Source organism: Xenopus laevis, chromosome 1L (assembly GCF_017654675.1).
Source record: "Xenopus laevis strain J_2021 chromosome 1L, Xenopus_laevis_v10.1, whole genome shotgun sequence".
NCBI lineage: Eukaryota > Metazoa > Chordata > Amphibia > Anura > Pipidae > Xenopus > Xenopus laevis.
The window spans coordinates 227,807,153-227,822,143 of NC_054371.1; the positions used below are offsets into that span (position 1 = coordinate 227,807,153).

The 14,991-nt window shown below is 39.5% G+C and overlaps 1 protein-coding gene across 13 annotated transcripts in view; it reads left to right on the forward strand.

Annotated features, from left to right (window-relative positions):
- The window catches only part of celf4.L (CUGBP, Elav-like family member 4 L homeolog), a 675,257-nt gene that overhangs the window by 136,420 nt on the left and 523,846 nt on the right, over positions 1-14,991 (forward strand). For all 13 annotated transcript variants that reach the window (XM_041582984.1, XM_041582991.1, XM_041582720.1 and 10 more), the window contains 1 exon segment: positions 1,068-1,150. In XM_041582984.1, coding sequence (XP_041438918.1) covers positions 1,068-1,150 — 83 coding nt within the window.

The window sequence follows — 14,991 nt, forward strand, 5'->3', positions numbered from 1 at the left end:
TAAAATGTACCTATCTTCTCATTTTTACTTGCGTCCCTCGTTGCTCAACGGGTTAAGAAAGCCCCAGTGGTGGGGTAATACCATCTAAAACCTGAATGTTAAATGCAGCTTATAAAGCCTTCTGTGCTTATGGGAAAAGGAAATGTACAGTAACTGCAAAACAATCATGCTTAAAAAAAAAAATAATAATAATAAAATAAAATATCTCTTCTAGTTGTTCACTGTTGGCCTTTTGCTTTAATTACTGCTCTGATGTATTTTCTTGTAAACATCATTAAACAACAAATATTTATACCTCTGAAATATAATTAAAAAATCTCCATGAGGGTTCCACACGCAACTGTGTGTGAAGTCGCTAAGTATTCTGGATATACGGCCAGAGCTCGGTATTTACAGGGAAATCGCTTAACGGAATATTTTACTGCGCAGGAAGAGGAGACAGTAATTTTGCTCCATTTGGAGTTATTTTTTTCCGTATTAACTCCCGTTGCGTTATTAATGCGGTTGCATTCTCCAGGCTTCACAAATGAGAGAGATGGAAAATGAACAGTGAGAAGCAAAATAAATGGCAATGGGGTTTGGATGACCCATTAAGGCTTGTTCCACTGTTCTAAATGAGGACCGGTGGTGGAAGACCCAATGGTTCATTAGAGGTGTCTAGAGTCATTATTGGATAGCCACTTTTCTCTCTTTCTTTTTCTAAACCCTCTCCCCCATTAATTATAATTATTTTCATCCAAAGCCCTCCTGTCAGTCTGATATCATTATAAAATGACACATGCAACCTCTATATTGAAGGTAGAGTATACAGAGAACATACGAGGCTAGGGTACCTTCACCTTCAAATCGAAAGTGGAAAACAATTTTCAAAGTCCTATTTCAGAAACAAAGGTGTCAGCACTATCACCAAGACCCCTTCCGTACACACACAACAAGCTGGGAACTCCATCTAATGTAATTGAACAGATGTATTTAAATAAACCCATACTGTGCTGTTTTAATGAGTCCAGCTACCTGTATCTGCAGAACACACTGGGTAAACGATCCTTCTCCCCTTTATTTTACAGGCTGCGCCTTCCTTACATACTGTGAAAGAGAATCTGCACTAAAGGCCCAGAGTGCTCTGCATGAGCAGAAGACACTGCCAGGGGTAAGTCCACCTTGACTTTGGTATTGTGTCTCAGTGATCTTCATGGCAAAGTTTTTCTCTGACATATGACAATGCTGGATAGTTATCAGTTTGTTGGTCTAAGAATGGAGTCTATCACCATTTAGGGTTTTTTGTAAGTAATATGTACTGTAAGTAATATATAGGTAATATGGGTTTCCACAATGTACACCTTATTGTAACATCCAAGTGCCTATGATGTTGGGCAGATATTGCCATTTATCAAGGGGGTATACTTATTATTCAGGGGTGTGAATGATGGCAGAATTACCGAAAAGTTGGAATCATCTGCTTGATTACATTGGAGAGTTGGAGAGTGGACAATATTGGGAATTAGACTAGATCAGTTCTTGCTTGTGTATTGTGTAACAATCCTGGGCTAATCATAATTTGTGCACACGTTGACGTCCTTCATGAAATACAACTTATGTATTATCATCCTTATCCCTGAAGAACATCATATTGTCCAAATGTGAAAAGACTGTTATGCTGTGGACCATGGCCCCAAAGACTGGACAATGGCCTGGAGACAAGGAATTGCGTTTGTGTGATATATATTCTATATGTCAGGGATGTCCAACCTGAAGATCTCAAACTGTTATTGAGCTTTAACACCTGAAGGTGTTGGGGTTTGAAGATCAGCAGCAAATAGTAATGAAGGGATGGGTAAATATTATAGAAAAAAATGGAGGAAACCTCTTGACCAAAAAATGAACATCTTCTGACTGAGTTCCAACCCCGAGTTCTTAAGAGAGTCTATGGTTATAGCATCTGAATTTAGATACATCTAGTATGTTGTCTCTAGTTTTGACAGTTACATTCACATAGGCTCTTCTTTTATACTATACAATCCCCAGGTCTATGTTGCAGGCTCTTGGCATATGAGTTTATTTCTGAAAAGACAAACCATGGTTGAATTCTTTGAACACATACAAAAACCTTGGATACAGAGCTATGTATAGTAAATGTCAATTTGTGGCATTCTTTGAAGACAGGTTCTTTTCAACCTTCATTATTTTAATCAACAACATTTTAGTGCATAATTGTATTTTTCATAATGATTTCATGTTGAGCATGTGTGTAAGATGCCCAGGCTCTTGCGCACTCCTGTGTGTAAATGGAATTGGCTGTGTTATGGCTGGTGAACATGGAACATTCTGCTCATTCTTTAAATTCTTATCATTTGGTGGATGTTTGGTGGGATGGAGTGAGGAAAGCAGTTTTTCTGTAAGATGACGATTTTATAAATTTTGGAATATGGATGAGGAGGTGTAAATTTTTGTGTGATTTAAAAATAACTTCTAGTATCCAGATTTGCTAAGGGGCACCAAATGGCACCCCTGCTTGGTTACAGGTTACACCAAATGCATGTGCTGACCAATTTCATAGATGATAGATCAATTCCATTCATTAGGGTTAATATAAAATGAACTACAGAAGATAATTAAATACATTATTATTAACCTCCAACCACTCCTGTATTGTTTTTTTTTAATATAGCCGTATTTAATAACAATATTTTACCCACAATCCCATGACCTGCAGCCATGCTTACATTTTTTATGGGGCTAATTAATCATTTCATGTATAAATGTGAAACCTTTTAAATTAATTCAATATGGCCTTTACATGATCGCCAAATTTCTCTTAACATTAAATTAATTCAATATGGCCTTTACGTGATCGCCACATTTCTCTTAACATTTTGGCCACAGGAACCGACAGTATGGGTTCAAGGTAATGATTTAGCTTTTTTATCAAATGTCATTATTCTATTATTCTTTGGAGAACTAAGTCATTATTCTATTATTCTTTGTGTACTAAGTAGGGCTGCATATTGGGCCTTCTGTTTATGATCTATGCACAGTGCAGGGTCCGAGGTCCATCGTAAATAATACCTCCATATGACATATGGAACAGTACTGCCTATTGCCTATACATGGCTTAAATTTGATTTTAATATATGCATACCATCTTCTTGACCAATAATTTAAATGATATCTAAAAACAAGCACTGTTTCTTTAAATAAAGATATGAACCATTGTTGACCTGGTTGTGTAAATTCAATTCCTTGAAGTAGAGAGAAGCATGTTAGCGGCTGCTTTATATGTAGAGATCAATAATGCTGCTGACTGCCACATAACTGCATCACAGTGGTGGCCAATTCTGAATGATCAGACACTTACATTCACCTATGGTTAGAGGGTATTCCTATAAATTTAGGCAGAGATAGTTTAAGACAAAATGGGGACCTAGGACATGACAGTGATTTGTGAAAACCATATTGTTCCTCTGCGACTGGGGAATTTTTCCCAGAGACACAACCAAAGCTATATTAGGTGTCTGCAGAAAGTCAAATGTATTGGACCCTGGTGACATTCAAGCTAAGATTGAGACTTAAGTGGGAGACTCTAGGGCAGCATGACTAGAGTTGGACAGGATGGGGCAGTAGGACAATATATTGACAGCTGGGTAAGATAGAAACAGTTGGGAAAGATAAAAAAAGAAGGAAATTATGCTGGCAATAGGGTAAGATTGTGACAGTGGGACAAGATGTAGACAGGTTGGCATGATGAAGTAGGGTAAGAAAGTAATATTAGAGCAAAATAGAGATGGTAGGGCAAGATGTTGACAGGAGGACAAGTTGGGGACAGTAGGTAAGGATGCAGACAGTAGGACAAGATGTAGAAAGTAGGGCAAGATGGAGACAATAGAGCAAGAAGGAGACAGTAGGGCAAGATGGAGACAGTAGGGCAAGATGGAGACAGTAGGGCAAGATGGAGACAGTTGGACAGGATGTTGACAGGAGGGCAAGATGCAGACAGTAGGACAAGATGGAGAAAGTAGGGCAAGATGGAGACAGTAGGGCAAGATGGAAACAGTAGGCCAAGATGGAGACAGTAGGACAAGATGTTGACAGGAGGGCAAGATGGAGACAGTAGGACAAGATGGAGACAGTAGAGCAAGATGGACACAGTTGGACAAGATGGAGACAGTAGGACAAGATGGAGACAGTAGGGCAAGATGGACACAGTTGGACAAGATGTTGACAGGAGAGCAAGATGCAGACAGTAGGACAAGATGGAAACAGTAGGAAAAGATAGAGACAGTAGGACAAGATACAGAAAGTAGGACAAGATGTTGATAGAAGGACAAGTTGAGGACAGTAGGTAAGGATGCAGACACCAGGACAAAATGCAGACAGTAGGACAAGATGGAGACAGTAGGACAATATAGAGACAGTAGGAGAAGATGTTGACAGGAAGGCAAGATGGAGACAGTAAGCACAGATGCAGACAGTAGGACAATATGGAGATAGTTGAGCAAGATGGTAACATGAAAATTAGATGGATATTGTAGGACAAGGTGTCGACAGGAGGGCAAGATTAAGTTAATAGGTTAAGATGGAGATAGTAGGGCACGATGTTGACAGTTGGGAAATATGATGAATAGGACAAGATAGCTGAAGTCCCAATATGAAGAGCATAGCCTGTCACTCGATGCAACTTTTCTTACTGGACACTATTGTAAATGACCACAATATACTAATAACACCCTCTTTTAGGAGAATGCCAGAAATTCTAAAAACTAGAATAGACTATACAGACTACATAGACCACATCTGGCTCTATGCAATGAGCTACACTGTCTCTGTTAATAATATAATGATAATAATCCTAATGCAGAATGAATATTAATGAGATCAATATTTTCCTGTTCTTACATGTAGTTACATAAATAAACAGAAATTAATTGAGCTTGAAAGAGACAGGACTCTGTTGTGTGATATTCAAACTTTGGCTGCTAATCTTACAGTGGAGGGTTTGTGGTTTTAAATGGAAAATATACATTATCTTGCATTTAATCCACATTGAATCATCACTATAGTATATAACATTCCTTCTCTGTATATTTGTACTTATACATATGGGAGGAGGAGGTGCCATATTGATTCCCTTAGACAGTACAGTATGAGGGTATAGCTTATTGTGTGCCCAGAACATTCCTTCTTTGTATACAGTATATGTGTACAAGAGAAATGGCTCATGGAAGCCCTGTTCCGCCACCCAATTTCTTTTTATCTTGCAGTGTAGAATAAAGAGCACAAAGGGAAAATTAGGATAGGACAGTGATCACACCCAATGTGACTTTAGGAAGGGCCTCACGTCACAAGCACTTTCTATAAATAAATCCATTAGTGAGAAAAGGAAAAGTTTTACCCAAGCTGCCTTGCAAGGAACGGATACTGGATGTGAAGATATTATTCCTTCTGAATCTTCTGATAGGATTAACAAAAGCACATGGTTAAATATTTAAATACCAGTGTGGGTTAAAGCTGTTTTCATATTGCATGACCCCAGCTATTTGCCTTCTTACAATGATGAGCGTTCAATAGCTCGCAAACGCGCCAGCCACTTAGTAAAATGCGTACGGGGCCAGATGGGGCCCCTCCAGTGGGAGATCTTATCGGTTTGAATTAATAAAAAGCAGTTAGCCTGCATTTACTCTTTTTTATGTATCATATATATTTAAGGTTTGGGAAGAGCATTAGTTTAATGTATAGCGTGGAGGGCACCAACACGATAGTCCTGTGCCTTTAAAGGAATTTTATTGGAGACGTTACTAAAATCAGACTGGTTTTTTTTTAATCTTGTGTAAGCAGATTTAGGGGCTGTTCCTGCTGAATTGTGCTTAGTACAGGGGAATACCTATGCTGCCATAGTTTTATGGGATCTCTCTGTACAGACTATGAGCAAACTTAGGGACTGTTCCTGCTGAATTGTGCTTAGTACAGGGAATACCTATGCTGCCATAGGTTTATGGGATCTCTCTGTACAGACTATGAGCAAACTTAGGGACTGTTCCTGCTGAATTGTGCTTAGTACAGGGAATACCTATGCTGCCATAGTTTTATGGAATCTCTCTGTACAGACTATGATAAAACTTAGGGGCTGTTCCTGCTTAATTGGACTTAGTACTATGGGAGTAAGGAGCATATTCCTGCTGTAGCTATACTTGTATAATGCTATTAGTCTCCATGGGCCAACTCATCATTTTCCAAAGGGATTCTGTATGAAATAAGGCAACATTGTATGTGACCAACTCATAACAAATACCCCACATTTCTTCACTGATGGGGAAAAACATTGACTATATTGAATATCATAATGCTGCTGTTGCTCCATTCATTCAGCTTTTGGACAGCGTCCAACCAATCACATTACTGAGAAGACATTCATCCCATCAGTTAATAAATACCGTATACAATGGAGCTGGTTCTGCCTAATGGAACATTAAATAAACCAAATGGAGGGATGGGGACCATTCAATAATTCACTCTTTTTTATTGCACTTGGCCCCATTGAATGCAGATTGCTGTATGGTATAACACAGGCAAAGCTGAATGATTCAGCACATTCATGGCTGTCGTCGCAGGCACCTGGGGCACAGATACCTTATTTGGAACCCCAGATCTTTAATAATACTCTTAAAGTATAAAGAAAACAACATCTATACAGACTTGAACATAACTAGAATATAAATGAATGAATTAGGCACAATGGTCAATAGAGAAAAGGCTGATCCAATGAAGCACGTAGAACCATGTGAGATGGTGTACTTTTCTAATGCACACTGGGTTGTCTACAGATTGAAGGGATCCTGGGCAGGCTTTATGGGACCCCACCCAACCAAGGGCAATTTTGTTGTTTTTTGAAATTCAACTTGTAGGATCCCCAACAGATTTAAAGAAGAAATCTTGCCCTACTATCTCCATCTTGCCCTACTACTGCCAGTGTCATCATGCCCTACAACTCTACATTTTGCCATGCTGTCACCATCTTATCTACTGTTGCATTTCTTATCTATAGTTGGCATCTTGCCTGACTGTGATCTTGTGGCCCTACTGTTGCCATCTACTGCTGCCATTTGTCCCAATGTCTCAATCTTGCTCTTCTGTCCCATCTTGTCCTACTGTTTCCATTGTAACCTGCTGTCTCCACCTTGCCCCACCATGTCCCACTAAACATTGTTCACCAATCTACAGTGGCTGCTCTAAAAAATCCAACATATTTGAAGAACATTCCTATTTAAATCCCAATAAAAAAATGTTAATTACTCAAGATTTTCAGAAAGAAAGAAACTAATATAGTAGTTACAGCCATTTTATTTAACTCCCATTTGAAGGTCCAAATAAGAAAGTTGTATCAGCCATTAAGCTATAGTTTCAAGAATATCTAGGATATCAAACATATATTCACCCCAAATCACATCCTAATTGACCTTCAAAATGGGCCTCCGGGTATATCCAGGAGAGGAAATGGCCATTCTCCCCAGCTCTCACCCTAACTGGCTTTCAAGCTGAGCCCCCTACAATAGATGTCCCATCCCAAGGGAAGAAACCACACCTTTTGGATACTGCTGCTCCAAATTATGGAAAGACCCCTTGTCAAAGAATCCCCAGGTCCCAAGCATACCAGATAATAGATCATATACCCATAATGACATCAGTAATGAGAGACAACATGGCCTTTTTGTTCATCCTTTTTTGGCCCAGTTCCCTGTTGCTGATGGATTTTGATGGATTCTGCAGACAGTCTGGGTGACATCACCATATTTTCGAGTTGATTCTTATCACTTGTATTGAATTATAATATGTCCCAAGTGTCTTGAGGCAGAAAGGAACGGAATAGGATAAGACAGATTTGTCATTTATTGGTTAAAGGGCAACTTATTCCATTAAACGAGAATGTGCTGCATTTACATGTAATGACCCCTCAGCCTGCATGTTCCCAAATTCTTCCTCATTTCTACAAAACACAATTATCATACTTTTATGACACTTATACTCAGAGCCAGAATTAGAGGAAAGCAAATCTATCTTTAACAGGATTGGATAGAGTGGGGTCATGAGAATGGTCTAGGTGTAACAGGGTGTGGCCGGTATATGATAGGTACATGGGGTTTTGGCACAATTGGCTTGGTTGGAAGGATGGGGGTATGATATTGTATAAGCAATCCCATTTCTTTTTCAATGGGGCCCCATTCTACTTGCTGGGAGGGCCCAGCTAACTCATTGTTACAAAAACATGTTACCTCCGACCCCCCCCCCCCTTAAACTGAAAGGGTTACCCTCCAGCTCTAAAGCTAAAATGTCTGATGACGGATGAAGTCTAAAGCCCGACTTCACATAACACTAATGGTAAAAATTTGCAACTGTCTCTCTGAACTCATAATAATGTCATGGTGGCTTATTTAAGGAAACCAGTGCTTGTCTTCATATAAATGATGGCACCGGGATACTGTTTTATGGCTCCTGTGTGAGTAGAGACGTTTTATTTATGACAGCCCTATCTCTGCCTGGTAACACTCTCCTGCATTATCAGATGCACTTCATCACCATAAAACAGAAAAAGATGGAAGTAAAAGTGAAAGGAGGGAGGGAGATGAAAGGTTCTTCGGGTCAAAGGTCTACGTCCTCCTTTACATGAGTTTACAAAGGAACCATATAAAACCTTTTCTCCGCCTGTCACTACTTAGAACAATGCTCGAGGCAGCCTGGAGTATATATAATTACCTGGAGAACTAGGGGAACACAAATGTCACCGGCTTGTAGAAAGTTCTTAGCTCTTACTTGGCATTTAATGCCAAGGTTTCTAGTTTATCCAAATGAAGGTCAGATGGTTCTTGGTAGGACCATAGTGAGAGAAGATAATGCATGAAATCTCAACACTCAAGACCTTTAGCCAAATAGTTGTACAAAAGTGGCTGGTGCTTGATACAATTCAGTTGGCCGAGAGGCCGTTGAACCTCGGAATTAAACTTAGGGCCCCAAGGTAGAGCATAGCCACTTGAACCATCGTGCTAATCAGAGGAAATGTAATCCTTGGAAACTTTCCATTACACATGAATTAAACATTTTCTGTGGTTTTAAAGTTATTTGTAAATGTAGCTGATACTGGAAGTAGCGTCACTGTTCCCCACACTGACTACATGTGCCGTTGAAACATGGTAGAAATAGTTGGCTCCTCCTTCTTCCTCTCTTGCCAAGTCCCACAATGCATTGTGCCCATCAGACAAAAGAGAAAAGGGTTTTACCTTCTTGTAAGTGTGCCAATGAGATATGGTTAACGTTAGCATAAATCCAACAATAAGTGGGTTATTTACTAAACTCTGGTCGGGGTTTTGGGGGCAAAGCTCAAATGTTTTGGGTCTTTTTAAAAATTCGATTTTTTGGAGATTAATTAAAGCCCAATTCAGCAAAAAGCCAAAACATCCGCCATCTCAGACCTGCTGAGTAGGGATGGGCGAATTTTTTCGCCTTGTTTCGCCATGGAAATGACGCCCATAGACTTGTATGGCGGTGTGCATCAAAAAAAAGACGCGCATCAACATAAATTTTGCCGCGCGACAACATTTTTTTGACGCCCATAGACTTTAATGGGCGTTGGCCTGTGGCGAATTTTTGGCGAAACGAAATGGCTCAGATTCGCCCATCCCTACTGCTGAGTTTGTGTATAAGTTAATGGCAGAGGTCCCTATCTTATTTTATATAGTTTCTGTGGTCTGAGCTGGAATTAGCCTTAAAATCTGACCATTTCTGGGTTTTCGGGTAAAAAATATGAAAAATGAATGCTTTGCAGGGCAAAGTCTAGCAATTCAGGAAAAAAACAAAAAAAATTTATTATTCGGTTTTTCACTTGATTTGATCGAGTTTTTACCCAAACCCATTAAATTGAGCTTTTTTAATAATAAATAAGGAAAAATTGGGTATGGAAGTTTGGTCGTGGTTTTTTAATTTAAAAAAAATGTGAATGTAACAACAGTTGGAGCTTTTGCTGGGCTTCACAGTAAAATAATGGGAATTGGAGAGCCACATCAGTGGATTCTGGGAGTTGTAGTTCAACAGCAACCTAGCCAGAGAAGATTGGGATTCCAACAGCTCCCAGAATTCTCAGCCGGCCATGCCTGGATTTTGATGGCTGGTAGGGAGTTGTAGCACAGACACAGCGGGTTGTATTGAGGCGTTATCATTATCTCACAGATAAGTGCAATTTTCAGAAGTTGCCGTGCACCACTTTATAGGCTCAGATTGCCTGCCGTTAAGTACAGAGCAAATTGCTTGCGTTTACTCGGCTACAGGGGGGTGGGGGCCCCATGTGATGGCGGCTATTTGTGTCTGATTGCTGAATTTGGTGTTTTAGAGCGCAGTATCCCCTGCTTATCACTGTGTCGTATTGATCCTTCCCTGTTTATAGATTCCTCCTGCCGCATCCTTCCATATACAAAACTCTCTTCCCATATGCGATTTGCAGGGGGGGTGGTCCTGCCATTAACTTGCCCGTTGTTTATTTTCATACTCCCAAACAGCTAAACGATGAACTATATTAGTCCTTTAATAATTTATAGAAAATCTTTGATGTTGTAGTAATTATATTAAAGGTCACATATCAAAGGTAATTTAGGTGAGCGGCTGTGATGGTTTCTCAGAAGCAATCAATATCCCTGTCCGTGGCGCCGATCTCACAAACGGGGCTCCCAGATTAAAAAAAAAAGGCTTATTACCAGGCAGACGGGCACTGGGGAAATCAAGAACAGATTGGAGAAGAACTATTCTTTGCCTACATATAATTAACACTATTCACCATAATCTGCGCTAATCCTTCGGATGGGAGGGGTTACGGCCGGAGTGGAGGGGAATAGGGACATGTTTCCATCAGTATTTCTGATGTCTCTGGTCTGTTCTGCTTTGATGTGTCTGGGGAGGGCATGAATAATCCATTTACTACAGAAGAAATTGATTAAATTCCTATATATGGGAGGATCATTCATAATGGGCAGCAGGGTGGCTCAGTGGTTAGTTTTGCAGAACTGGGGTCCTAGGTTCGATTCCAGCCAGGGGATTATCTGCAAAGAGATTGTATATTCTTCCCAGGGGTGTAACTATAGAGAAAGCAGACCCAGTGGCTGCAGGGGGGACAGGGAACAAGGGACCAGCAAGGAAAACTGTCACTCAACAGGCAATTCAAACAGGGGACTTCCCCAATAAAGAATCTCTAAGGAATCCTCTGAACCACTTGCCTACCTTTGAGTGAGGACACAGGGGGCCGGCAGGGGGGGGAGTGGGTCAGTGAGGGACAGGGAGTAGGTGTGGTAGTAGATTTTTTTCGGCGAAAAATTCTCGAAAAAAATTTTTCGGGTGTTTTGCGAATCGCGCAAATTCACCGTGAATTCGCGCCTTGCAAATAAATTCGCCCATCACTAACCACTGGTCATTCCCATGTCTACCTGAGTTTCCTCCAAAATGTACAGGCTGGTGATAAAACTAACCCAAGTCTGTGTGAATGTGAAAGAGAACTTTTCACTTAGATTGCAAGCTCTGCTGGAGCAGGGAATGATATATAACCTCTGTAAAGTGCTGGGCAATATGTCGGCACTATATAAATAAAGGTTCTCAAATGGTATGACTAGCAAATGCAAAGTAGTACATTAGGGAGTGGTTGGGGAAACCTGGATGTTTTATTGTCTGTCTTGGATATTCTTGAGACACTATAGCTTGGTGATGGTATAACATTCTGTATAATAATCCTATAGTCTTCATTTTTTTTTTTTATAATTTTTCAGTTACTTAGCTTTTTGTTCAGCAGCTTTCCTTGGCTTGGAATTTCAGCAGCTATCTGGTTGCTAGGGGAGGAGGTGGTTTATACAGAGCTCATTAACTCTAGTTAAACTAGCTCAGCTCAAGACCCTAACACTTTTCTATATATATATATATATATATATATATATATATATATATATATATATATATATATATATATATATATATATACTGTATATATCAAAATAGGATTTTTTTATTAAAAGCACAGGTAGAATGGATAATAATAATAAAAACTTAGCAGTATTAGTAGTAGTTTTTTGATCACTAGAGATGCCTCACTATGGAAAGGATTTGTATTACTTATGTTTTTTTGTAGAGATAAAAACAAGAAAGAAAAAGAAGGAATGAGGGAGTTAAGGACAAAAGTCTCTTCTTGTTCTCTAGACTCATATTCGACATTGTCTCCATGTAATTCAGAATAAATGTAATTTATAAAATACAATTACAAAATGTTTCAGCAAAGGCAGTGGAATTAAAAAAATATATATTCCAGCAATAAAGCAGAAAAGCTTAGTGGCTGCTCGTTTGTCTCAGGGAAAGTTCAGGCTGAAGGCTAATGCTAAAAAATACGACTCGTCTGTCAAGATCAATGTTTTTATTTCATTATTGTGCAAATAAGGACTGCGTGTTTAGGATGGAGGCAATAACATCATTCATCTTTTTTGACTTATTGGCTGTGTTATGGGGTATATTGGGCAAAATAATTTCAAGATCAAATCACATTTACAGTAGCAATGCCCTATCTGTAAACCTGTATTTACCACTGAACTGTCCCAACATCCTTGGTCGTAGCTCAGTGGTTTTCATGTATTTAGAGTAGTATTTCCGTTGATGGAGGTCAGCTGTGTTATACAGTTTCCAACATCCTTAAATGTGAACTGGTTAACCTCAGTCTCATCATATGTTTCATGATATGAATATGTTTTTGGCTACTAGGGTACATCTCACTTTTATTCCATAAGGTTAACGTGGTTGTATTCTGCTCAAGCCCAGTTGGAGGTTCAACCATTGGTCAGGATCACCTGTAGGTCATAACAAGGTTACAGACATGGGAAAACATTGAAGCAACAGTTGTTAAGACATAGTTCCAAAAGAATGTGGATCATCAGATAAGTTGTTGCCCCATATATCACCATAATCGCCCTTCAGACTGAGGTTCCAGGAGTATCTATTAGACCAAATAGTCATTCCACCCTAACACTTTTATTCCCTAAGGTATTCTGTTTAAGCCCCATTAGAGGTCCAACATCAATTGCAATTCAGACATAGTTCAACATCTAAAACATCAGATACACCTTCACTCCAGATGTCGCCCTAATTTACTTTCAGACTACAATTCCAGGAGTATCTAGTGAACCAAAGACAAGTAGCCATTCCACCCTAATACTTTTATTCCCTAAGGCAGTGGCTGTATTCTGTTCAAGCCCCATTAGAGATCCAACCATTGGTCAGGGTCATCTGTTGATCATAACAAGGTTAAAGATATGAGACAACATTAATGTAACAGCCATTTAAACTATAACAAACAAGGGAAAGTTGTGCTCACCACTATTTTTTAAAACCATTAGGCGGGGGTGCAATGAGGCTGTGACCACAAAATACATATAGTCAAATACAAGAGTCCTCTGCACTCAACCCATTATCAATATATTTAAGACAGCGACATTTTGTGCATACTGCTACTAAAAAATGCCTTACCCTTTAAACAAAACAGGGATTGTTTGTCCATATATTGCAATATATTTAAGCTGGCCAACTACGTCAAAGTCATCCCATATCTGGCCAGTCCTATGCTCAATTTTATCTGATTCATTAAGAATTCTATTGCTTCATTATACATTTTACAAAGGGACTTGGTTTTACCTGCAACTTAACTTGCTGCTTTCAAAGTAAACCTCCATACTTGGCTGCCCTTTTATTAGACACCAGTGGGATCACCTGACTATAGCTGGGAAGGGTGGGAGCTACAACATGGAGCTGGTCACTGCTCCTGTATAAACTATAACAAACAAGGCCAAACAGCCATTTAAACAACATCTAGAACATCAGAAATCAGGTTTTCACCCCAGATATCTCCCTAATCAACTTTCAGTAGTATCCAGTGGACCAAAGGCCCTAAAGCTGTCTCCACTGCTCTAAAGCCACCATGCCCAGGGAAGCCAGCCCATCATTTTCAGGAGCTAGTGCCCTAAAGGATAACGTTTAGCAAATAGCTATAGTGATAACTTCCTATGATAGCCTGAAATATCAATTTTGGTTTACCTTGGGCTATATTCAAACCTATGCCAACACTAGGATTACAGGCAACCTTCCATGTTTCCATACAATTATTGATACTCTATTTTGGTGAACTAACTGCCCAGAAACACTCTTCTTATTTGTGAGCAACATAAATTAAAATCCATACCAATCTATGTGTTGCAGAGATTTGGTTGTAAATCAAAGTTCATTAAACCCTGATAGACAAGAACGGTTCCACTGATTAAAAGAGTCTTTTGAGCACACAGGCTGCTCTTGTGCCCTTTAAGTTTTGAAAGGGAACACATGTTTAATTGTCCCCTAGGGAAGCGCTGCCTTTATATCTTGTTATAAATAAAGTGCACGTAGCTGTACAACACACCTGGGGTGGGGAAAATGTATTGATGTTGCATATTCACAAATTCTGAAGGGCACATCTTCTGGGAGGCTTTTCACATCATACAAAGGATGACTTGCTGCAGCTGACCATAAGGTCAAAGGTTTGACTTTTCTATTCCTCTTGAAGATAACAGCTCTCCATTTCCCCCCTCGCCCCATGTAGTTTGAAATTACAGTTCTGCTCAGCAAATGAGATAAAACACCTGGTTACCATCTGCTTTGTAAACATTAGAGTTGCATTTCTGTAAAGACTGTCTATGGCAACCCACTGTGCCAACCTCTGGAATCCAAGGTCCACGTGTCTTGTGCCAGGTTAAAAAAACGGTAGCACTGCAGGTCTATCCAAGCCACCCGCTACAAAGGTGAATTATAATACACGAATAACATGTGAAGTTCTTTTTTCTTTAAACTTCTAGACGAGGATTTATTGTGCGTGTTCCATGTGATATACTTGGAACACACTTGATACTTGATAACAAGGAAATCATATCATGCATTAATGTCATAAAGTAGGGTTGTCCG